Raw genomic sequence first — 26,672 nt, forward strand, 5'->3', positions numbered from 1 at the left:
AGAGCTGGACCCTATAATTGGGAATTCTGAAGAGAGTGAAGCCAGGTTCCTTAAAGAGTTACTTTTTTTTTTTAATCATTTCTAATGACAGAAAAATGTGTCAAAAGTTGAAGATCCTTCTTACTTCAAAGAAAGGAACAAGTGACACACCCAAACCTGAGGCTGGTATAGCCACCGTGCAGCTGCAACTGATTAGGGAATGGGCCCAGGTGTGAAGCCAGATTCTGTTCCACCCTCTTTCTGCATCCTGGCAAGCCCAATGCTTAGAAAACTTGATGCATCAACTTCCTTAAAATGACCTCACTAAGTGTATTGCCAAAGAAAAGTGAGTGGCAAGAGAAGATGGTGCCAGATGTTGCCTGCCAGATACAAGGACCAGAGGCTTAGGGGAGGACTGGCTCCTCTGAAATGCACTGGAGGAATTCCCCCACCTCGCTAATGGGGAAGCTCCCGTCACTTGGGGCCACTGATGGAAAGCAAAGACAAAGGAGGTGCCAACATTGTCATGACACAAGGGTAACTTCCTGACCTTCAACCTCAGGTAAGTTCTCAGGAGGCATTAAACCAAGCCACAGGGAGAGGGGAAACCTTTGGCCCTGAAAGAGGCTGTTCACAGTTAGGCAAGAGTTCCTGGGAGTGCAGTGAGACTGAAATCTCCCTGAATTTAGTTCATCTCTCCAGAAGCTTCCCTCGATCATTTTCTCTCAGTCCTCTTAACTCTTCTGCAATTATGATAGAGAAAAGACAAATTCCAAAGGGCCTCTAACTACCTGGAGCTAAATGCCTTGACTTTTTAGTCATTTCATTGTCACACGCCATGACTATTGGCTTTATGCAAGGAACAAAAACGGAACAATTGCTTTTTTCTGAATTAAGAAAAGAATAAGGTATTGAAGTTGGAGCCAAGATGAGCAGTTGACAGGCCTAACCCATGTGCACAAAAAGCACTGTGCTGTGTTTCCCAGCGTAACCTCCTCTAGAAGATGTTCTGGGAAAAAAAAAAAAAAAGCGGGGGCAGGGGGAGGGTAGTGCAGGGCCATTGGGATGCCCAGGTGGGAGGATCATTTGAGGTTAGGAGTTCATCAAGACCAGCCTGGGGAACATAGCAAGACTCTGTCCCTTCTAAAAAAAAAATTAAACTTGGCCGTGTATGGTGGCACATTCCTATAGTCCCAGCTACTCAGGAGGCTGAGGTGAGAGGATCACTTGGGCTCAGGAGTTCAAGGTTACGATAAGCTATGATTGCATCCCTGCACTCCACCCTGGGTGATGGTGCGAGACTCTGTCTCTACAAAAAAAAAAAAAAAAAGAAGGAGAAGAAGAAAAACCAGGGAGGAGGTGGGAGAGGAGCAGAGGCTTGTAGTCAAATAGATTTGGAAAGTGTTCTATAGTACATTATCTCAGAGATTCATATTAGTATTAAAAGCACTGAAAAGGCTTTTAAGAAAGAACACTAATTTTGGGAAACTGGATTAAAGCAGCCTAACTGGTCACTAAACTCCTCTTTGGGGTGATGGGAATCAATATGCTGTAGACACACTTGGAAAGCCCTAATAAGGGGTCTGTCAGCCTTGACACTATTAACGTTCTAGGCCAGATAATTCTCTGTTGTGGGGGCTGTGCTGTGCATTGCAGGGTGGTTAGCAGTGTCCCTGAGCTCTACTCACCAGATGCCAGCAGCACCAGATGTTATGACAACCAAAAACATCTCCAGACAATGCAAAATGTCACCTGGGAGCATCTGCCTTTAGTTAAGATATCTCAGGCCCACTTACCTTAGGAAACATGGTACCTTAATTCAGGTCAGCATCCATCTCAATCTATTTCCTAGTTCTGTCTCAAGGAATCTCAAACCCAAGGCCAGCTGTAAGCCCTGGAGCTGCCACCTGCTGAGGGTGAGCTTCCTGTTGGCAACACCCTGTGTGCCACTGCCTCAAACCACACACACAGCCTTGAATCCCCCGGGCCTATGCAGGTGGCGAGTTGTGGGGTGGCTTGTGGGGCAAAAAGGCCTCACAGAGAGAGTCCTCTGCAGAAGACCCAAAAAGGCTATGAATGGCCACAGACCGCCAAGCCCAGGGCCTTCCCCAACACCCTAAGACTTACCTCATGATGTTCGAGGCATCCTCCGCATCCGGGTCAGCGCAGTATTTGTTGGCAAGGATCAGGCATGCATCTGCTGACTCTATCTAAGACACCGAAAGGAAAAATCACAGAACACAAACATATAAATAGCCACGCTCAACTGTAGTATCTCTCTTTTGACAGCTCTTGGGGAAGCTGGTGCTTTGCAAGGGGAGAAAAAAAAAACCAATCCTGAGAGCCTGAGAGATTATAGTTTTTGTCAAAAGTGTAGGCTGCAAGTTCTTGTTATGGTATAAACATTTCATCTTGTTGCTGTTGGAGGGTACATGTACCTTGGTAATTATACTTTTCATTTGGCATCGTTGCTTACATGTAGGATTTGCAGATTTCTTTAAATAACAATTAATTAAGCCTTTCAGTCTCCTCCCCACCTCCTTTCCAAACCATCTGCACCATCATCCTAATTATTCCCATCAGGAATTGGAGGTGGGTGGGTTAAACCCCTTCTCTCTGGTTAGCAAGTTAACTGAGTATTGGGGATTCAGAAATGTACACTCTGAAATCCTTCATCTGACCTTTTTCATATCTTCATTTTCTATGGACTGACAGGAGATCAGGGTTCTAAATCAGATAATATCACCGTATTGCTTAGTATTCAATTAGTATTCAGATATTCAAAAGACAACAAATCTATGTATGAAATGATGTGTTACAGATGAACTCAAAATACACCTACTGACTTATCCAAACACGAATCCACCGGGGTTTATTCCTTAGAGGGGACCATGAGTTTGATGTGCTAATAATTGCTTGCATTTAAATTAGGTCCACGAACAATAACAATTGTCCCTACATTCTCATAAGATTTCACATAAGCCATAACTTGGGTTATGTCTGGATAATATTAAGATTAACCAGACTCTGTAAGCATAAGAAACCTTATGCTGGCTCAGGTCTGCAATCTGCCCTACTTGGTATGTTGTGCTTAATAGATCATTCCTGGACTTTGAGTGAGGGCATAATATCCTCCATGGTATGTCACAAATTGTCTCTAATTTCTTTAATGATGCAAAGAATTTATCAAAATCCTTTTGGATTACTCATCTTGGCCAATTATATTATTTACAGAATTATGTGGTGATTACAGCATTTAGACTTCAGTGGATTCACAATATTAATTTACACTCACTGGCATGCAAATATTGAACATGGTTACAAAATCTATATTACATAGGTGAAGTAACAGATGCCATTTTGCCTTGTACCTGTCCCTTCTAAGCCTCAGGTGTGCTTTATGAGAAGATTCTAACTTACCAGATTCTGGAAAAAAGATTCGCCCATTATCAATGACATCAGATAACTGTATATTTAGATTTACACCCTGAGTCTTAGGTGGGGAAAAAAGAAAGCTCAAATGTTTTATAGCTTAGTAAAATTTTATTTTATACTTTAGCTTAATGTTTCTTTCAAATGTAAATAATAGATGTCAGAGCTATACTGAGTCCAACTTAAGTGTTCAACATGGGAATTACTTGATTATTACATTGTATAAAGACTACTGGGTCCATACAACTGGTCTGTTTCCTTGAGAAGTAGCTGATATTGAGGAAACCAGCAAAGTAAGTTTCATGTATGACCAGTCCAAGTATGGTATGCTTAAAGGTAGTCTTGCATATGCCAGCAGAAGGAGGTCCTGTGACCAGTGGAAGGGTGACATCAAGCTTGCTGGTATCTTACTAATTTCATTAGGGGTTTAGGAGATGACTCGTGGCCATCCCAGAAGGTGTGTTCCCTCACCACAGAGTCAGGAATCCTCCCCCCGACCCCCACCAAGATGGAATAAAAGCAGAAGTCACCTCTTCTTCCTTACCTTGACTCTTGCAAGGTCATGTGGATTGAGAACCGAACCCTGATAAAATTCCACCTGAGTAAAATGTCGTTTGAACAGAGCTTCAAGCTCCAGGTTGGGGGAGATGCTACACAGGGAGAGAAGAAACCGCTATTAATATAATGAACTCAGGGGTTTTGGCGTCCATGGGTTCCTCCCTCTAATTTCCACAGGAAGCCCTGGGAGAGGCTGTGACCTTCAAAGTCACCCTTTTGCTTGCCATAAAGAAAAGACTCACCCTCAAGGGAAGTAAAACCCCAGCCCAACTGAAAACCAAACTAGTACCACGGTAAAAGAATGAGGTTCTTCGGCTTTAGGAAGGCCAAGACCTCAGGGCAAAATGTCTTGTCTTCAGTATAAATGGAATTCCTATCTTATAAATAGGGAAGCTGAGTTGTGCCACTAGTGGGCTGGTTCATTTAACGTGTACTGTGCCACAGGATGCCCACATCCAATGTGATTTCTGGGTGTGTCTGGGAGTATCTCTGGATGAGACTGGCATTTGAATCTGTGAATTCAGTAGACTGCCCTTCTCTGTGGGAGTGGTCATCATCCAGTCCTTTGAGGGTCTGAAGAGAACAATAAAGCAGAGGACAAAGGCGTTTGTCCCTTTTGCTTCTTGCCTGCCGGCTTAAGCTGGGCATCTTTTGTCATTCTCCTACCCTTGGACTGGGGATGACATTGGCTCCATGACTCTCTGGCCTTCAGACTCAAACTGAATTATACCACCAGCTTTCCTGGGTCTCCAGCTTGCCGGTGACAGACCGTGGGACTTCCCAGTCTCTGTATTTAAGTGAGCCAATTCTTCCCAATAAATCTCTCTAGAGATAGATAGATAGATACAGATATAGACAGATACAGATATAGATAGATATATCAATATATAGATACCTATCTATACCTGTATTAGATATATTGATATATAGATCTATCAGATAGATAGATAGATAGATAGATAGATAGATAGATAGATAGATAGATAGATAGATAGATAGATAGATATGTCTCCTATTGACTCTGTTTCATTGGAGAACCCTGACTAATACAATCAAGGATTAGCCAAAGGTTCCCCTGGGAGAGCCATCCTGCTGTTCCCTCCATCACGAACCTTTCTGCTCTGTGCTGCATGGACTTCTCATTCCCCAAGGCCTGTATCAAAAAGTGTCACTCTGAGCAGCCACAGACAGACTTAATTTACTCTTGGTATTTTTCTTGATTCACATACATGTATGTGACTCATCACATTTCTTGGTGCCGAACTGTACTGACACCTTTCTCTTTGGAGGACAAGGATTAAACAATGGACCTATTTATTCATTTGTTAATTGTGCAGAGATGAAAAAGACTGTCTATAAGGTACACTGCTAGGCAATGGGAGATGATATTTAGTTAGAACTTACTATATGCCACGGACTGTGCTAAGTCAACATTTGCCTAACATTTGTGAAGTCAATAATAATAATAATAATAATATTTTCTAACATTTACTATATGGCAGACATTTAAATAAATAATAGTAAAATACAATTATACATAAATAAATAATAAATAATATTTATTTTATTTTATTGAGATAGAGTCTGTTTCTGTCACACAGGCTGGAGTGCAGGGACAGGATCTCAGCTCACTGCAACCACCCAGGTTCAAGCAATTTTCATGCCTCAGCCTCTGGAGTAGCTGGGATTATAGGTGTGTGCCACCACTCCTGGCTAATTTTTGTATTTTTAGTAGAGACAGGGTTTTGCCATGTTGGCCAGCCTGGTTTTAAACTCCTGGCCTCAAGTGATCCACCCACCGTGGCCTCCCAAAGTGCTGAGATTACAGGCGTGAGCCACCGTGCCTGGCCTTGATGAGTATTAACTCAGTTAAATCTGAAAACAACCCTATAGGAAGGTATGTCATTAACCCAGAGCTTCAAGAGGTTAATTAATTAACTGGGCCACCTACTATAAATCTGACATTGATAGATGTTAGGGACACAAAGGTGAATCTTAGCAATAGAAGCATTAGCAGCCAGCTTTTTTTTTTTTTTTTTTTTTTTTTTCCCCCCCAGACAGGGGCTGGAGTGCAGTGGTGCAATCTTGACTCAACTGCAACCTCTGCCTCTCAGGCTCAAGCTATCCTCCCACCATAGCCTCCAGAGTAGCTAGGACTACAGGCATGTGCCACCATGAATGGCTAGTTTTTATATTTTTTGTACAGATGGGGACTGTGTTGCCCAAGCTGGTCTTGAACTCCTGAGCTCAAGTGATCTGCCCGCCTTGGCCTCCCAAAGTGCTGGGATTACAGGCATGAGCAACCATGCCTGACCAGCTTGTTTATTCAAACTAAAGGAGTGGATGAAAGAAAAGTGGCTCCCTATGTGAATCTGAGCAGTCTTTCAGACCCATGACAAGTCACATCTTTTTCAGAAGCCCGCCCGGTAATGCCACAGACTAATGCTCTTTGAAAGAGATGTCCCCAGTCACTTCTGCCACCTGATCAAAATGACTTAAGCATTCCTTGGATAACACAGGGTTGATGTTGTCTCTAATAATTATGCGTGTGTTCATCCTAAAATGCCCAACCCATGAGGGGGCCCAGCCCACACATTATACCTCTCCTGAACCTTCCAAAATGCTCAGCAGAGGATGGGCCACACAGCGGGTAATTGGTGGCTAAACACTGAATGGAACCTGTGGGTACTTGCCCCTGTGCTACCATAGCCTGGTCTGCCTTTTCAAAGTTTGGAGAAATCATGCAGAAAAGAAAAATGCTAGTGCCCCAACATGGTGACAAGTCAGAAGTCTAGCATTCTGTGAGCAAATGCCAGAGGATGGCGATCCAAAAAACAGGGAGTTTCTAGGGAAGCTGACCTCAGTGGAACCTCAGAGTAGGGCTGAGTGCTGAGTGGTCAACAGCACGTCGAGCCAAGACAAACATGTGAGCTTTGTCCTGAACTTTTGCAATGTGGTGCCAGGACTAGCTCCATCTCCATAAAACAAGACGACCATGGTACCACACATGTCACCATAGTGGAGCCCCCTAATTCTCTCCATTCCTGAGGCAGACTACCTTTTACCTAAAAAGAGGATTAGGCAAAGCTGAAAACCTAAAACTGGGTAGAAGGGAGACACCTTGCTTTCCTCCCCCGTAAAACACACAAGATAAGACCTACCTCCTAAGTGGATTATACAGCCAAATATATTTATTTTACATGCTAATAGCTAACACTTATTGAAGCCCTACTGGATGCCTGACTCTGCTCTGCACACTTCATATAGAATACTTCATTTCATTCTCACGACAGCCCAACTAGGTAGAAACTGCTATCATCTCCATGATTTATGGATGAGGAAACTGAGTCACAAGGAGGTGAAGTAACTTGCTCAGCCAGTAATTGCTTGAGTCGGGATTCAGATCAGGGAATCTGAGTCCAGAGTATGTACTTTTGCTCTGTCTGTAGCATAAATGAGAGCCTGTATGTACAGTGACTGGCTAGGGTACCACGCTGGGGGTTCCTAGGAGTGGCAGTTGTTATTACTATTACCTTACATCCTGCTTCCTCTTAAGTTGGTGTCTTGCTTGGTCACCAACTCACTCCTGCACTCCTAATGTATCCACACCATATAGCTAATCATCCCACGCTGTGGACACACCAGATTGCTAAGGGGACAATGATGATGACTTGGACCCACAATGAGCTCCACTGTTATTTCTTCCAGAGATAAACTCGGATGTGGTCCTAGAATCATCTCCACAGAGGCAGGCTCTGCTCTCATCATTGAACCAGTGTGTTGCTTCCCTTGCCATTGGTTCTCTAACATCTTCTCCAATGATGCCAACAGGGATCATGGCTTATCCAACTCTGGTCCTATCCGCAGTGCTATTCCCCATAACCTCCACTCTTACAGACATTCAAGAAGTCCTCCACAGGGTGCGTGGTTGGGCGGAGGGTCTGACAGCAACAGGAGCCTCTTACTTGTGAAGAAAAACGATCTCCACATTGACGTCGTCCCGGTCCTTGTGCAGAAAGTCCTTCAGGAAGTTGGAAACACTCTCCAGAGTGATGTGTCCGCAAACCACAATGTGCCTGAACGGGAAAGGCCAGTTAGATCAGGCCAGGCCCCACGACAGGACCCCACATCCCACCCCCTGGCAAGACAGCAGAAGCCAGGCATCTGCAGGAGAAGCATTCACCTCCTCCCTCCGCCTTCATAAAAGCCCAGCTCCCATCCCCAGAGGGCTATGAGGCAAAGCAGCAGTGCTAGCAGGTGCTCAGAGACTCCTAGACAGAAAAGGCATATGGCTTCTCACCTGATGCTGCACAAAATCCTATTAAAAGCCCAACCGTTTGGCCAAGTGGTTTTATGCATTTAACAATAAGTGACATTATGCTTGCGCTTAAATGCTGCATTATCAAGTCCCTTGCAGATTCATATCTCTCCCTTTCTGCCCACAAAGCGTCCTCCGGGGAGATTTACTGTATGAGTCTTGGTTTATGACATAGAGCTTATCAGGTAATGAGATAACAAATCTTGCTGAAACGATGATTTTGTGTGTAAGAAAGCAGACTTTTATCAGGGTGGCTAATGTGCGGCCTGACATGTTATAGGCTCTGCTGGCCATAAGCAGTAAAAAGGAAATTTTGCATTTTTCTACCATAACTCCTCTGACAATGGGGGCATGTAACACTTTACAGTAAGTGAGCATTACTCAGGGCTAAATGGGGATGGGACATCTATGGAATGGAAGATCATGCTGGCTGGCTGTGCGTCCCCAGAGGGCTGCTTCCTTAGGGTGCCTGGGATTTCCAGGAGAGCCAAAGGAATTTACCTCAAGATGGGGAGATGCCGGGAAGGGATGAGGCTGGAATTGCTCGCCTTGTTTGAGGGTGGTTTGGACTTCTGTTTCTGGAAGTAGTTTCTCTCACATGGAAGAGATGAGTCCCTCTTCCAGAACTGTTGAGACTGACAGTCCTTCCAACAGCTCTGGGCTCCTGGACCAATCTGACTTTGATACCAGGCTATGCCGTGGCCACTTATATTTGCTACGTGATGCCCAATCAGGAGTAAGCACTTTGATGCAAGATTCAGCCGCAAGACAAAAAGGCCGGGACTGGCTGTGGAGATAAAACCACTGGATTCTAGTGAAGAGACTGTATGTAGCAAGAGGCTCAGCTCCTGTCCCTGTGCCCCCCAGGCTGACGTGACAGAGGCTGAATCTCTACCTGCGCTTTGAGACTTGGGCAGGTGGTGAACATGCAGCATGGTAATTTCCTGGGTAAAATTTAGAATGGCCAGGTCCCTTGCACTTCATAATTGCTCTGTGCACATTCCAGTAAGGCAGAAAGCTCATTGGCTGGAGGTGGCTCATAATAGGAGGCAGTGATGATGGCTTATGCAATGTTCCATTAGATGCTATTATAAGAGCCTGCCCTTTCGTTGTAATTTGGTGCTTGACTAAGTATGTGAGAATAATGCAGTAAACTCATTGGTGAAAGGATAATGATGCAGAACAAAGAGTAAATCAATAATATGCACGATGCAGTTAATAATATCACCATTATAGACTGTTATTGTTACGGTGGTGCACTTAGCAATCAGTCACGCAGCAGCCACCAAGGGGAGGGAAGAGCATCAATGAGCTTCTTCAAAAGAGACAACTTAACATGATCACTTTGCTTTCCTGATAGTTTGAGGGAGCTCCCTTAGCCCCCCATCCAAATTTTATGCGCAAAGCCCATATGACTAACCCCCTCGTTAGTATACAGTGAGTAGTGTGAGGCTGATATAGCATAACACACAGTATATCAGAATACACAATATAAATTGAACATTTGGATGATATGCATTTTATCATATATTTTTAAATGTTTCTTGTGGCACATGTGCATTTACAAGGACAAAATACTTCAAATAAACTTGCATGTTCTGAATAAGATTTCAGACTTTGAATTCACCAAATGTGTTTGAAGTGAATGAGAAACAGAATTTCCCTAGCGACCTAACTTCCTTGCAACTGACAATAGGGCTACTTTGCCATTCTAATACCTTCTGCACATAGATTTCCAAGATTAGGAGCAAGGCCAACATGAATCCAATGCGTGGGTGTCTCCACAGGACAGATATGTGGTCTAGGCCATTCTCATCACTTGGATGTGAAAGTAAGCCAGATGTGATTCCCTGCTCTGCGACCAAGGGTGTATGTCAGCCTGGGTGAGGTACTTATTCCCATTCAACACAGAAGGAAGCTGAGAGGTTAATATCACCCAGCCAGCCTCCTGTACCAGGCATTGTAAAGTTCAAAGTTCTATACCAGCATAAGCCTGGTTATTACTCAAAGCTAGACTCAAATCAATACAGGTCTGGGGAAATGCCTGAACATTCATCCTTCCTACCCAGGATGCAAAGAACTGAATGAACATCAGCCAGCATCCCCTCCTCCTCTCCTGAAATCATTCTTCCCTAGGAAAGATGTGTGAGAAGTACAAGGGGAAAAGATGAGTTCCCCCCTCTCACCCTTGAATCAAAAGCTCAGCTGGCTGATTTATTCAGCCTTAGAAAAAGTCAGGGTTCTCTTCCTTGAAAGTGTGCCGGGTACATATAAAATATATTCCAATGCAATCAATATTATCCCTTAAGCCTTTAATTAACTTTCACTTCTCTTAAGAAGTAGACAAATGCTAGCAAGAGTGAGGAGAGAAAAAGGATTGACTTTTTTCATTTGGTGCTAGCTATCCAATACCATTCTAGACAATTGAAAATATATATCTTTTAACTACAGCATGATTTCTGGGTGGAGAGCAGTCTTTATCAAAAAAGGAAGAAAAAAATCTTCCTTCAAAGTAATTGGTATTTTTGCTCAGAAAAAAGGGAGACTGATTGAAAGCAGATTGCCTTTTTGCCCAAGGAGAGTTATTAGGTACATTATCATGGCAACCTTGGAGAACCCATATTGTTCCAATCCGTCCTATATCCGATGTGAAGATTTATGGCTTCCCCCTTTTGTGCCAATAATCATTTCCCTCCATTTTGTTTTCCATACAGTGAAAGTTATCAAGGAGCCCACATATTGAAAATGTTTGAACGCAGTTAGAATTGATGGATGGGGAGAAGCTGCCTCTAACTCAGCAATCGGTATTAGGAGATCTGCTTCCACCAGCCTGTGTCTGAGGAGGGTCCTGCAGAAGCATGAGGGATGGATGGTGAATGGGAAACATTTATTTACCGGAAATATTTTCAAGACTTTTGAAGATTCCAGGGCCATAGTTTGGGGAACGATATTATTACAGAAAGAAGAGAACTAGAATTTATTGCATCCCCAATTATGAGAGATATCATCAAAAATATTCTAAGATAGAGAGCAGGGTGTGACCTCATTGGAGGCAGAGTAATGGTTGTTCACAGGGCATGATTTGAAGAATGCCAAAAAAAGACAATCATCCAAAGTTATTGCTGTTGGGTTCCATGACACCTACATATCTACCATGTGAGATTCATACTCTGATAGCCCTAACTCAGACAGTAAACAACTAAATAGTCTTGGACAATGTACCAAGTTTGCATTTTACAATTAAAAAGCCAGAGCCTTTGAGGGGCCAGAGCTAGTGCCTGATTCGTGAAGTTATCCTGATATTTAAGGAGATGATACATGAAAGGGCCAAGTAACCTGGCCCATGGTAAGCACTATCAATTGGTTAAGTGCCTATGATATCTGTAAATAAGGATGTAACCAATATAACGTGTTCTGTGGCCTGTATAATCTCACCTAATCCTTCAACAACCCCAGATTCTCACTACCTGAATCTTTTCAGATAACCTCTCTGAAACTCTTTCCTTAAGTCATATGCCTGGCATCCCACAGCAAATAAAAGTAATTTGTCCAGGATGTGATCTGAGTCTCCTGCTTCAGTTCCCACTAAGATGAAGGGATGGTAGCTTGTCCTTCAGGTCAGGCAGAGATGGACCCAGAGAGGTCCTCCTGGATATGTGGTGGAGTGGGTATTGGAAGGATCCTCCACTGGCCAAGGGAGAGGTTTAGTCTGGGGATTGGAGTGGATAAACCATGAGAGTTTTGTAATCACTGGAGTCTTGCTGGATACGCAGTATCATCATAGTCTCAACAAAGTCTGATTACAGGCAGAAATCATAAGTCCTACTGGTCAGGAACTCTAGGCCAAACTTAACTGAAGCCATATGATTGGGGCAGCCAAGAGGCTGCAAAGTGATGGAGATGTCCATTTTATTTTATTTTATTTTTAGAGACAGGATATTTCTCTGTTGCCCGGCTGGAGTACACTGGTTCAATCATAGGTAATTGCAGCCCTGAATTCCTGGGCTCAAGCGATCCTCCTGTCTTAACTTCCTGGGTAGCTGGGACTATGGATGCATGCCACTATAGCTGGCTAATTTTCTTTTTTTTTTTTGTAGAGATAAGGTCTTGCTATGTTGCCCAGACTGGTCATGAACTCTCAGCCTCAAGTGATCTGCTCACCTTGGCCCACAAAGTGCTGAGATTACAGGCATGAACCACAGTGCCCTACCCCAAATGTCTATTCTAGACATGTCATGTACAGCTTAGGACTTCCTCACCAGCCCAGAATCTAGAAGATAACAAGAATCTTAATGATCCATTTACAATGGGGAATATTTAGGAAAGTTCAGCTGTGAGAGTAGCTAAATCTCTTCCCATCTGTGGCTCTGGATCTGAATGTTTTTAGACTACTAGCAATTGTCATGACCAATGATCTATAGAGCCTGATCGCTCAGTTTGTGAAGATGACCAGCAGACTTCAGTCAGTAACCATTTCTGATCTGAGGAACTTTTTGGTTTTTAATGCTTTGTCTAGATCTGTAAACAAATATTTCTTGGGCAAAGATAACATAAACTAAACATAAGCTAACAGGTCCTAGCTTAGAATAAAAGATCCACCTCAGACACACAAGGAAGCTTCTTTGATGCCAAAATAGTATCCAATGGCACTTTCTGGAGAGGAATTACTCATCCAGTGTGAGCAAGTAGTGCCTGGTACCAGGTCAGGGCTCCGTAAACATGGGCTGGGTTAACTGAAAAGGGCAGTACTGGTGGGTCATGGCATTGGAGGGGTAAGAATGACTTCATGAGAAGAATGTCTGATGATTATGAATGCTAGTGAGGGTCACCATAAATTTGCCAGTTGCTTATTTTATGGGCATATCTTCACTAAATGTACATGAGTGTGCTTTTAAGTGTCGCAATGAAATCCCACACACTCTCCTCAATCCCTCTACTCTCTTTGTAGTGGTGGGCCAGGAAAGCCTGCCAAGCTGAGCCAGAACTTCAGTTTCAGAGCTCAACTCCACGGGTACACAGGACAACCTAGGGGAAGTGACTTAAGGCAGAAGGCAGAAGAGGACAGGAGGGCGGTGAATGAAGCACCCAGAGAGTCACTGAAGATGACTTTAGGTCTATGACAAGGTAAATCTAAATACTTTTCACAAGCCTCAGATACTGGTTCTTAGAGTCAGTAGCCTTTGAAAAGGGAAACTGTGACAGTGAGACAGTCACAGATGGGCCCCCTCCCACATTCTTATGTTTATCTCAGCATCTGAATGAGTGGCCCTTCGCAATTGTCCAGCACCTTTCTTCCCTTTGATATGGAAACAGGTTGCAAGATGAATGCCAGACCCAGGGCACAACACCTCCCTCAGTTTCATGCCTTCTGATGAAAGAAAGCAGTTGATACCAGGAAAAACCCCTAAACTGGGAATTGAGAGACTGGGGGGCAAGTCCTCCATGATCTGGGGCCAGTCACTGTAAAATGAAGAGGCCCAGGCTGACTGGGCTGCACCCACCAGACACTGACGAATCCTCGCACAGGGCTCCAGTGCTCTGCCCCCACCCTAGTTCACGCCATCATCATACCTTGTCTAGACGTCTGCCATTGCTTCCTAATCGATTTCCCTATTTACTCTCCCTGCTGCCCCCAACCACTCCCACACTCCCTCAGAAAAGCTGAAGAGAAAGGACGGCAGCAAATCCTACGGCGATCAGGTTCTGCAAGGGTGGGGAGGCCTTAGATCTTTCTTTAGCGGAGCCTCGCTCTAGGAAGACAATGTAAAATGCACAGCTCTGGGCTGTTTATTTTTAAAGATACTATATCCATTTTTACTGGAACAAGTATAAAGAACTTAAAAAACCCAGAGCTATCCTGTCACAATAAATCAGACAGAGTAAATTGAAAATCCTATACAGCTTTCCCTGAATCCATTGTGCTCACTTTGTCAAAGAGGTAGATGAAATGTGGCACATATTGATCTAGATGTCTCTGTAAAACTATAATATTTATATCAAATACATATGCTGGGCGCTCTCTGTCTTTCTGCTGAGCCTTCTAATCATGCTTTCCTTGTCCTGCCCCTCCCAAAATGCATCTCACCATTGGTAGCCCCTGACATGATGGGAATGGATTTTAACAAGTACTTCTCAAGGGAACCAGCAGCATTGTATCATAAAGGAAGCAAGGTGTGGGGGGTTAGAGACCCAACGACCCAAACCACACAGCGGTCAGCACCCAAGCTTCACGTTTGCCCTCCTAGGTTGACCTTGAACCCTCAGTGTCCATATCACCACCTCTCCGTGACACTCTTGCAAGCTGGGCTTTCCTTTCCTTCTCACGTGGTAGTGCTTTTCTTGGCTACTTTGTCTTAATGCAGCTTTCCCTGATTTGGGGTATGTCCCTCAGGGTTACTGTTCCCCAGATTTTCCCTTGAGGCTCAATCTCCCCTGCCAAAAAACAGGACTAACCCAACTCCTACCCTCCCACTTCCTCCTTTACTCAATGTCTCAAAGGGACTGACTTCAGTAAAGATGGGAGAGACATCATGGGCATATGAAGCCTAACTCCAGGGTGCACTGCCTCGTCCTTCTACCCTACCTACCCCAGGACCCGGCTTGGAACCCCCGAAACTTGCTGGGCTTTCAAGAAGTATTTGCTGACCGATGGACTGGTTGACAAAGAATGCATATTGAAGACTCTATGCCATGGTAAGCGAGGGAGAAAATTAACAGGTAGTTCACTGCAAGTCTGTTAGACCATATAGGCTTATTTCACCACCCTGAATCTACTAGCATATTTCAGGTCTGTAAGGAAGCTGTACACATGAAGAGAAAAGTAACAAAACAAATGAGAGTGTGTATCAATCCCACAACCCCAAACCCTGACTATCACCACTTCCTGTTAAAATATTTTTTTTTAAAAAAAGGAGGTTCAGCAGTAAGATAATTTCCTACCCATAGACACATCTAGTACTTTGCTAATCACAAAGGAAGGAAATACATTCTCCGTCCTAGTGAGGACGTGAATAAGGTAATCATCTTCTCCAGCTGTCAATGGAGCTGTTCTGGATGTGGCAGGCTGCGCTGCTGTTTCCCTAAATGGGGGCAGAAGTCTGAGCAAATAGATCCCAACAGTGCAGCAAAGGCACCTCTAAAGCAGAGCGCCAAGGTCAGGGGACAGACAACTGGCAGCCCCAGTAGGGAATACCAGAATGTCCTACCTGGGCCAGAACTTTGTGTCTTACTACACACAGATGGCCAGAACCTCAGCTACCCTAGACAGATCTGTGTCTTCACCTCTACCCTCCCAAATCACAGTTAGTCCTCCATAATAAGACTATGGATGAGAAATGATCACACATATTTTGTAGCTTATAGCCTACATGGAGCCTCAGTCCAAGTCTTTAAATTCTGAGAACCTCAGTGTGAGGGACATTGGTTGTTTTTGCCTGTCCCGCATACACCCTTCCTTCTGTGGACAGTACCTTATTTTAATTTGGGGAACTGCTACTCCCCAAATTAAATACAGTCTCCCAATTACATAGTCTTGGGACCTTTACTCAAGGATTCAGGTCCAAGTGAGGCCAATCAGTACTTTTAAATCTTGGAAGGATTGACACTAATCACAGTGGGAGTCGATTCAACCTGATTACAAAACCCTGTTAACGACTGCCCCCAAGTTTCTGCTTCCTCAATGTCAGAACTACATCTCTGGCTCTCTTCTGTCCTTTCTGGGATCTTGCTCTTCAGCTTTTCACTGGAATTTCTAAGGTACTATAACCTGAAAAAATAATCCTTTTCTGCTTAAGTCAGCATAAATCAGTTTCTGTTGCCTGCAACCAGAGAATCCTAACTGGTGACTTGTTTACCTTCACTTTGGTTTCTCACCTAATTCTCGCTGTTACCTAGTATGCAGGTATCATCACCAACATTTGGTTTCTTTCTGTATTTCCTTTCTTTCCTTCCTTCCTCCCTGGAAGAGGAATTCTGCAGCCTTCTTCAGTCAGCAATTCCACAGTTGCTGAACCCTCACAAACTGCACGGTTTCTTTCTATGTCTCCCTCCCTAAACCCTCACCCCTCTGCATCTTATTCATCCCCTTACTTTGGGCTCGGTGGCCTTTGGCCATTTTTAAATACGTAAATCTTCCTTTGACCTGACTCTCTCAATCCTAGATGGTTCTCTGCTCTTACAGAGAAATCAGGGAGCTGAATGGCACTTTCTTTTTTCAAATCAAAGCAGATTTGCCTGTCTTCACTTGATAATGCCGCTTCTTTACAAGCAGAGACTGAAAGAAGACTAAGGCAGGCAAAGGTCAGCCTCACTCTTCAGGGATGAAGGTGGAATAGAGGGAGAATGAGTCCAAGCAAAGAAATTGTTCTCAATTTTGCCAGTGAGAGGGTTTTGATTTGCAAAGCGAGTCCCACCTCATTCCCTAACACCACTGGTGAATCATGCATCATGGTCCTTGAGCACATACTGTTGGGACTGATCCTCCCATAGTGACAATCAACTGGACATATCTTTGCCTTGTTCTCCACCCACACCCAAGGGTATTGCCACAGCTACCATAAGCTGCTAGCCATTCACTCTGTAGACCCAACATACTTGCATAGGCCCCAGCAGACCTCCAGCATCTGTTAGTCACCCAGGGACTGGGAGGTGCTATGGGTTAGAAGGCATGACAGGCCACAGCAGAACCTCTGTGGGATCTGGAAAGGAGTGGACCTCAGGGTTGCATCAGCAGATTCCCTACTCTCCAAATCTTTCTGAACCACTCTTGTACTGGTTCTGTAAGCTTTTAGGTGAACAAGGCACTCTGCTGTTACCTATGCCCTCCATTGTTCCAATGGGTATGTTCAACAATGTGAATCATCAAATGCTTTTGGGAGGCTTCCCTCTAATGTCTCCTGCTTTCATGTTTATTTTATACTTCCATGATTTTATTGAATAAAATATCTGAAAAACAGCATTTCACTGGGAAGATGCTCCTGCATACTCAAGCTTCTGTGTCACTGCCACTGCTTCCTTGGGTGGTTCTGATTGGTCAGAATCTCAGGTAAGCTCCAGGAGAGCAAGAATCACATTTTACCCACAGCACCCAGCACAGAGCCTGGCACGTGCTAGGGATTCAAATTATTGTTTGTTGAGCCAATATGTTAGAATGGGAGCCTTCCTAAAGCTGATCTATACACTAACTGACATTTGCCTTTGGAGTCAATGGCTAAGGTCACATAAGCTGTCACTGAGACGGGCACATTATCTACCTCTGAACTGCCCCCCTGTCCTCTTATTAGAAAGGTACAAAGAGGGGAGATAGAGATTGCTTTTACTGCAGCTGGTACCCACATTCAGAGCAGTCCCTGTGGTTCTGGGGGTGAGAGAGACCATTGTGATGCAACACCAGTACTGGCTGTGGAGACTGGAACCCTCAGGACAACAGAATCAGATTTCCATGACTTTCACACTGTATTGGCCTTACAATGTTTTAATAAAAAGAGACACTGGACTTGGCCAGTTAGAAAGTTTCCTGGTTTATTTTCATAGTATGATGACAGCAGCATGGAAGAAACCCCAATTCTACCAGGAACCATTTTGCACAGCTCTGGAAAGAAATCTAGCAGAGTGAATGACATGGCGCAAGGACAGAAAACACGGGCAACCTAGTCTGGGATGGTTGCACTTGTTCCTGAGATTCTGAATCTACCCGGCAAGGATTCACCCAATCAAAGAAGCCATTGCACAGACTCTTCAGCAATTATAATTTGAAAAGTCATATTCAGAATTATTTTTTAATGGAAGAGAGAATATTTGAGAGTGAAAGCCTAGGCTTGAATATGACTTTTTTTTTTAAGGTACACAGTTCATCTCCCACCTACATTTCTATTCTTGTTTTCAGAACAATAGCTGGAACATTTTGCTAAGTGTGTGGAAGGGAAGAGTGACAGCAGGAAAGGAGGGGGCTTCATTCTATCAGAATTATCAGGAAATTGATTTAATATGCTTCCAAGTCTCTTTAAATAGAGCTTCAAGTTTGAAAGGGACTGAAGATATGGCTTAGAGGAATCCAAAACAGATGCCAAGATAGAAGTGCCCACGTCCCACGCCCACCAAGGCCCCTCTCATCAGGAAGGGATGCCTGGCACATCACATCAGACGATAAGGCATCCAATGACAAGTGCTTTGGGCATCTATGCCTCGGCACTGCATTTCAGACGTAGTCAAGAGGTCATTTTTCCAAAGTATTAGGGCAAGCTCATTTTTCGTTTTCTCTGTTCCCAAGAAGTTTAATGTTAATCAAAGCAGAATGCCTAATCAGTCCAAGATGGTCTGTCAACTTGAATTATCTATTTGTCTTCTTATTTACTGTATCTGTCTGTCTACAGTTCTTCATATCTTTGTGAAGATCGGTTATTGGGGCCCGTGTTTCCTTCTGACTAGAATAGCTACCAGATGATCCTTCCTGGTGATATGTTGATGATTTGCTAATTTATGGCTTTTAAAATCTAGGAATCCAAAGACATTGCAGAGGGGCTCAGTCTGGGGAAGTCACGTGGGTCACGCAACAAGGGCTGAATGGCTACTTGATGAGCCATCTAAGTCTGCATAGGATGCAAAGCTTCAGTCACATTTCGACCAGAGCCACGTCTGCAATAGAGAAATCGTAAATGACATTTTATAGGAAACACCCTTCACGAGAACAGTCCGCCCTTTGCAGGCGAGGAGAAGTGAGAGTGAGTGTTCCCCAAGACACAAGTAAACAGGAAAGGAAAGGTCTGTGGATCAGGCCAAGTCAATATCACATGAAATTGTTTCGAATCCTATTCCCAAATGCTAGAGGCCATGCCTTCCCAGAAAGAATAGAGAGGGAAATGGTATTGTAGGAAGACTCTCTGAGAACCAAGAGAAGAGGTTTCAATAAGCTCTGAGATTGGACTTCCCAACCACTTAGGTGACCAAATAGTACGACGTGTAGCTTGGAAGAGCTGTGGCATATTTGGAGATTTTTATGGATGCGTAGAAACGTATCTGTCCCCAGTGCCTCGTGTGTAGCTAGCCCTCAGTAAACACACGTGGAATGGATGAACATGAAGCCACGATTCATGTTAATTAAGTGGGGTGGACTGGGGATGGTAGATTAAATGAGTCTTTGTAAAGAACTAATCCATGCTCTGGCACAGTAAACAATTTCAAATTCCTTTAAAATCCTTTAAAAATCCTTCGAAATCCCTTAAAATCAGTCTAGAACCCTGATGGACGAGACCGGAGTGTGGCGGAGGAAATGGGAGTGGAGTTCCATGTTGATACAAGACGGCCAGGCAGGAGAGAATAGTGTGTGGTCTCAGGATGGAACAAAGGGGCTGAGTAAGAAGGAGAGCCTAATTCTGATACGAGGAAAGACACAGAGTTTAAAAAGAACCTAATAATCAGGAAGCAGGGAAGATACGCAGGATGCCCTTTCCTGATAAGTGGAGAAAGCACTGCTCAGGCAGGTTAGGGCCTGTGTGAGCAATCAGTTTTTAAGACTTCCTCTAGCGGAGGGAGAACTGAAGACCTATGTTTGCATGTGGGGCTTGCATAACCTAGATTTTTTTTTTTTTTTTTTTTTTTTTGAGACAGAGTCTCACACTGTCACCCAGGCTGGAATGCAATGGTGCAATCTCGGCTCACTGCAACCTCCACATCCCAGGTTCAAGGGATTTTCCTGCCTCAGCCTCCCAAGCAACTGGGATTACAGGGGCCCGCCACCACCCCTGGCTAATTTTTTGTATTTTAAGTAGAGACGAGGTTTTACTATATTGGCCAGGCTGGTCTCAAACTCCTGACCTCGTGATCTACCCACCTCAGCCTCCCAAAGTGCTGGGATTACAGGCCACCGCACCTGGCCATAACCTAGATTTTAAAAGCAAGAGCATTAGCTTCCCCAGCCTGGCGGGTAACGCAAGCTGGGTCAAGGTCATTGAACAAGCGTTAACATCTCCTCTGAGGTGTCACTTCCTTGGACTACTTTATCCGTGTAAATAATCTGTTTTTCTCAGTTGCAGAATTTTAGTCTTTTTTTGGTTTTGGTTTGACAGTACATGTTAAAATGTGTAACTGGCATTTGGTTTAGCTGTACCCTTGCTCAGTGCTTGCAGCCTTCTTGAGACTGTAAACTCCATGAAGACAGGCTCCAGGGGTGGCCTGTTCACCACCGAGCCCTGAGCACCCAACGCAAGCCAGCATCGTGCCTGGTGTGTAACACAGAGAATGTCTGCCTGCTGAGTGAGTGAATGGACCAATGGAGACAACGGGCCACAGGGGTGGACAGTGAGGCAGGTCACTAACCGTGCTGGGCTGTTTTTAGTTCTTGAAATTTTGTTCTCAACTATTGAATACTCAATCATTTCTTCTAAATTATGGAGTCCTCCTTAAAATATGAACACTTTCAATAAAGAATATATTAAGTAGGCCGGGCGCGGTGGCTCACGCCTGTAATCCCAGCACTTTGGGAGGCCGAGGCGGGTGGATCACGAGGTCAAGAGATTGAGATCATCCTGGTCAACATGGTGAAACCCCGTCTCTACTAAAAATACAAAAAATTAGCTGGGCATGGTGGCGCATGCCTGTAATCCCAACTACTCAGGAGGTTGAGGCAGGAGAATTGCCTGAACCCAGGAGGCGGAGGTTGCGGTGAGCCGAGATCACGCCATTGCACTCCAGCCTGGGTAACAAGAGCGAAACTCCGTCTCCAAAAAAAAAAAAAGAATATATTAAGTACTCTATTTTCATGTTTAAATAGCAAAGCATGATAAACTGTCCCCATCTCTGTGATTTCAAGGCTCTTTCCAATGTGGAGAACACTCCTGAGGTTGAGTGTAGACAGCCCTAACTCCCTCCAGTGGGATACAGCCTCCTGAGGGTGAATATTCCAAGTCAAAGCTATGAAATGAACACACAGAATGTACCCTCCAGAACTTTTCACGTGGGGCTCTGTCTACTGTGCCTCTCACTGATGAGCAAGAAACCACACGAGAGAACTGCTCTGTGCTGTGCAGTAGATCAACCAAGAAGTGTAAGGGAACAGTGGTTCCAACTGCACGGGCATAGAAGGCTCTGCAGGTGAGATCTGCCCAGCAGGGAAATCCAAGTTTAGCAGATCACTACAATTCTCCATGAAACTACCTTTAAAGGATGGAGCCAGGAAGGGGAAGAAAATATTGAAATCCACAAAACAGGCACAAATCTCACTTTGGGTGTGTTTCATCTGTCCACCCTTGAGAGCCTCTCATTGCTAGAAGTATTCAAAAGAGAATTTGAATTTTAGTCTAACTAAATGAGGAAAATGAAGGAAGAAAAGGTTTTGTCCCCTCTTCATCTTTTTCCTCTCAATCCTGGGGCCAGGACCCTTAGGGGTAGTGAGTGGGTAGGAGGGGAGAGGAGACGTCCCCAAAATGAAGCTCATGGCTCATGCCTTTCTCTTCTTCTCCATCATGGGCACAGTGTTCTGGCTCCACTTACAGGGAGAGGTGGAGGAAGACACACAGAAATAGGAGATCACTGAGTTTAGAGCAGAAAGGGGTCTCAAGAGATGACATGGAGAGGCAGCGGGACACAGGGAAGCAGGCTGTCCAGGATCAAACCCCAGCCCCACTCTTTACTAGCTGGGTGATGTCAGGCAAGTATTTAACCTCCCTGTTCCTCAGTTTCGTCACCCATTCCAAATGGAGATGATGATAATACCCTTCTCCCAGGATCACTATGAGAATTCTGAAATATGCAAATATTTGTAGGTATTACTATTGTCAGAGGAGGCAGTCCTGGGGCTTTAGGCTGCACTGATTCACACTCTCATATCAGGAAGTGTGTGGCGCTCTGTCTTTATAGGGAAGTGTTCCAAGAGAAGCCACAGCATTTAAGTTTCACAGACAGCTTTCCTGAATTGGAGTAAGAGATGGGTTGGTCCGTGACAACTATTCCCCGAACCAAAATGGCAGCTCAGCAGCTTCATCCTGGAGATCTTCCTCCAAGTTCATTACATTCACTTTCCTCTCCCATCTTGGCTACTTCTAGTCTTTCATGACTCATTACCCTCTCGTGTGTCCTCTCAGCATTTGGCTACCAGGAATCAGTAGAATAATCCAAACCCATCCCATTCTCTCTGTCCCAACACCTGGCCTAAGATTGCCTCAAACTTGAGTCACTCAAATCTCAAAATGGGAAACATGAGGTCTGGGTGGCTCCCCAGCTGGGCTCCCTCTAACAAGGGGGTTACAGCAGATGGATTCCTCTCTGTGACCGATTATTTTCCATGGCCTTTGGCCATGTGACCTCGGACCATGATCTTGTCAGTTCTCATAAACTAACCAGGAGTGGAATGAATCACACTCAGAGAGGAAACCTCTCGGGGAAACTGCAAGGGGCTGTGAGAGGGAGGAGAGAGCCGGGGATCCCAAAGGCCATGGGAGCCTCACCACCCCTCATGCCTTCCCTGTCTCTAAGCCGCTTTGACCTTACACAAAGGGAAGGGGGAGGAGGCAGTGGCCATGGGAGGCAGGCTGGACTGTAGGAGGGCTACTCTTCTGAATAAGATTTAGGGTCTCAACCCAAGAGCCCAATTGTCCCTACTCCCGTCAACTCAGAGAAATTACTGGCCTCAGCTGCTCACTTGGTTGTGGACACCCAAACCCCTATTCTTAGGCACCCCAATCCACCATAACATACATGAAATAGCCAACAACACACACACACGTGTGCACGAGTACCCACCCCTACTCCGAGGACTGGGTATCCTGCAGGAGGTGATGAAAACGTTGGGTAAGGCACTCTAGGCCCTTGACATCGTGTTGATGGTGAAGAGGTTTTGAGAATGCTGCTTGAAGTGTTTACATTATGCCAAACACATTGATTAAAATTGAAAATGAAATGGCAGTGAAATCTTCACATTCTCCAATATCCCAAATTTGGGTGTTGTGTGCACAAAACACGGATCTTCTCTGCCTACATTTTTTTTGCTTTAAATAATCTTTGAATTTCAAAGTTTTGTGTCTCTGTAGCTTTAGATCATGAGTTTCCTTGAGTTCTCTGACAAGTGAATATATTGTTAGAGAAATCATTTCTGAATAAAATATGCACATGTAAACAAATCCCTTAACTATGTATACATTCTAATTACATTCTGGGCATTCATTTGATTGGGTCCTGGGGAGAGAGAACAAGTCCGTGTGTCCGTGGACAGAGCACATGAATTTATGCATACACAGCAACTCAGAGCACAGCACGCTGTTTTAAGAGTCCGAACTTTATCTTTCAACAAGGTTTAGCTGCTTTCCTTTTGCAAATGCATTTAATTTTATCTGGAAACTTTCTGACGTTAGAAATAGAACAACTGTAGTTTCTCATTATGTTTGCTGCCAGAATCCATGCTTGGTTGCTCAACTAAAGACCTTATATTGCTAATTACTACCACATGCCCATATCCCAAGCGAAAGAAAACTTATTGATTCTGACAGCCCATTCTCTCAACACTGAATTCCAAATGAAAACTCAAAATTTGGCCAAACATAACATTTCATCAATCTTGTTTTACTGACTGGAAAAACAACATCAAACAAAGGGTGCTAATGGCCCTTCATTACCGTGCCTTTCCCAAGCTTATATTTTCTGATGAAAGATCTAAGTGACCAAAGGGCTTCTTTAAACTACTTAGTAATTAGCTTTTGAACCAGGAAACAATGCGTAAAGTAAAGTGAACAGGCCCGGTGCTGATGACAGGACGGACTCTGTGTCTGCTGAGTCGGGAACGGTGGGGACCCAGAAAGAACATTAAAAGCAAAGTGCATTTTCATAAAGGGAAAAGAAAAAAGAGAGAGAGAGAAAGAGAACACCAGGCTAAAAGTGGTGATAAAAGATTACAGAGCCAGAACAGAATGGCAGGAAGTCTGTGATCTGAAGTCATCAGCACCTGAAAGTTTGAGTGGAACTGCCAGGGTGAAAGATGACAGGATCGGACTGCGGGCAGTGAGGGAGTGCTGGGCTGAGGGCCCCATCTGGGTCACCCGGCACCAAAAGCTGCCGGCCTCCAGCCCACCCACCAGCCCACCCACATTTGACTAGGAAAACTATTTCATTAAAAAAAAAAACAAAATTACCTGGAATGAGAGTCAAGAAATATTTTCAACCTAGCCTTCAGGGCAATTGATTTTATTGACTTCTTCAGAGGCAGTGATTGGGAAATGCTGGCGGAGACAGTGGGAGACAGGGAGGCCATAAAGAGCCCCCCAGGCCCTCACGGTACCTTCTGCTTTATGGAGACCTGTCCACACCTTCAAGGCAAAATGAATGAGAGGCTGTTTTCCTCTTGGCATGGGATACATGACCAATGGGAATCTCTGGACTTATTTGGCCTTTTGGATCCAACCAATGGCCCAGAAATCAGAACAGCTTGGTTCCAACCTCATCCAGGGCTGTTAAGATAATAGTGAGGGGAGGACTCCATTAAAGGGAAGATGGAGGGATGTGCTGCCTCTGTGAAAAGACGCCAACTGGCCTCCTCTCATCCACTGTCCTTCGTGCCTTTCAAAGGAAACTGGTGTCCTGTGGGTAGTTCAAGAAAATGAGCCCTTTTGTCCACCTCCTGATTTCCTGTGCAGAGGCCTGGACACCTGAGCTCAGGAAGCATTGGACTCACTGACCAAAGGGGAGGGTCCGCTCCATCCGACACTGCTGACTGTCAAAACCAGGAAGAGGCAGCAGTGGAGGGGAAAACAACACTCCTGGTCTGATTTTATTTCCTCTTAAAAAAAAACAAAGAAGCTCTTTAAGAGTTCATTTGAAAATGAACAAGAAGGAAAACAAAACAAAACAGTTCCATGACAGGAACTTCCGTGACTGGGAAGAGGCAGGAGAGATGAAGGTTTTCTGTGTCTTGATCCATATGGTAGGATGGTAGTTCCTGAGTGTGTACATAGGTACAAGTTCCTCACTCTGTATGTTAAAGATGTGTACATTTAACTCTCTGTAACTTATGCCTCAAACCAAAACAAACAAAGGTGACTGCCCCAGAAAAAGCTTTAAACAATAAATAAAGGATGGCTGCTGCCAGCCACCTCTCCCCCACAGCCTTCCTATCTTGAGATGGTAAGGTGCTCCCCCTTACTTAGGAGAAAACCTTGGGGTCTCTATTGAACCTGCACATTGATACTGAGAGTGATGAAGTGATCTGAGCACACAGTGAAATAGTTCCCAAGAAGAAACCATTCACGTTTGAGAAGCCAAACAGAAGATTCATCAGGAATAGCATGGAGTACCCTAAAATACCAGAACTATAGTATTTCTTGCCCAGAAGGAATGTCAGCTGAGTAATGAGTCCCTTTGAGGATAAGATAGGTGCCTCCTGGACTAAGAGGAGAACTGGGTTCCCAGTGGCCACAGTGCCTTTGCGGTCGGCCAGATGACCTGGATCCGCCACCCAAGGACTTCCCTGCCAGAGTCCTATCCGGCGTTCTTGCTACACACACACCATCATAGGAGGGCATCACACTAGTTTGAAGGACCAGAATTTTATAATGTAGCCAGATGATGTGAAGAATGAATGAGTTTTGTCTAGTTGTTAGGGGTCAGAGCAGAAAATATGGGCCCAGTTATAAATGCACTCCTTTCAGGGCAAATCCATTACAGCTCTTGGAGTCTGTGAATGGGAGTTGGTCCAAGCGTGGCAACGTCCTGGGGTCACCTCTGACATCACGCCCCATGCAGAAGGTGGGCCTTCCCTCATAGAAGCACCCACTGGAGTGGGGGATGGGGTGGGATTCAGCTGGCACCTCCACAGGGGACTCCTGAAAATCACTCAACCACGTCCCTTCTGATGCAACTGACTTACTTTCTGCCTCCATGTTTGTTAAAACTCCCGCCGAATTTATTCCGATTCAGGATGAGAGCAGCAATTTCGGGCACGTAGCGGGCAAACATTGCCTACATGCATGAAACAGAGAAACAAGAGCCAAAAAAAAAAAAAAAGAATGGCATGCAGAGAGGATTCTACCGCAGCGGAGGCAGCAAAACCTCTTGTCATACTTACTTTCTTCCACTAACCGCACTATAGGAGCCCCCGTATTTCTTGCGGTTTCCTATTAACTCTATGATTTCAGGGACGTAGCTGGCAAACATGGCCTGAGAAGATAGGAGACAGAAGAGAGACTAAAAAAGACAGGCCGAGGAAAAGGGAGGGACCTGCTCAGAGAGGGGGTGACTAAGATCTGAAAACACAAAAGGATTAGGGCTGCGAAGGTATATGTTGACACGTTGGGTCAAAAAGAAAATGCACAAAGAGAGCAAGCTCCTGGAAACACATGAGACAAACAAACATTAGTTAACCCTGACAAGTAAACAACAAAAACATCGCAGTCAAGAAAAATACAAA

At 44.5% G+C, this 26,672-nt stretch overlaps 1 protein-coding gene across 22 annotated transcripts in view; it reads right to left on the reverse strand.

Moving 5' to 3' along the window:
- KCNMA1 (potassium calcium-activated channel subfamily M alpha 1) overlaps positions 1-26,672 on the reverse strand; it is a 761,855-nt gene that overhangs the window by 203,571 nt on the left and 531,612 nt on the right. For all 22 annotated transcript variants that reach the window (XM_064374369.1, XM_064374367.1, XM_064374368.1 and 19 more), the window contains exons 9-12: positions 26,331-26,422; positions 7,935-8,045; positions 3,956-4,061; positions 2,107-2,189 (exon numbers count right to left, since the gene is read on the reverse strand). In XM_064374369.1, coding sequence (XP_064230439.1) covers positions 2,107-2,189; positions 3,956-4,061; positions 7,935-8,045; positions 26,331-26,422 — 392 coding nt within the window. The remainder of the gene's footprint in view (positions 1-2,106; positions 2,190-3,955; positions 4,062-7,934; positions 8,046-26,330; positions 26,423-26,672) is intronic.

Source organism: Aotus nancymaae, unplaced genomic scaffold, assembly GCF_030222135.1.
Source record: "Aotus nancymaae isolate 86718 unplaced genomic scaffold, 86718_ANA_hifiasm-v0.15.2.pri h1tg000010l, whole genome shotgun sequence".
NCBI lineage: Eukaryota > Metazoa > Chordata > Mammalia > Primates > Aotidae > Aotus > Aotus nancymaae.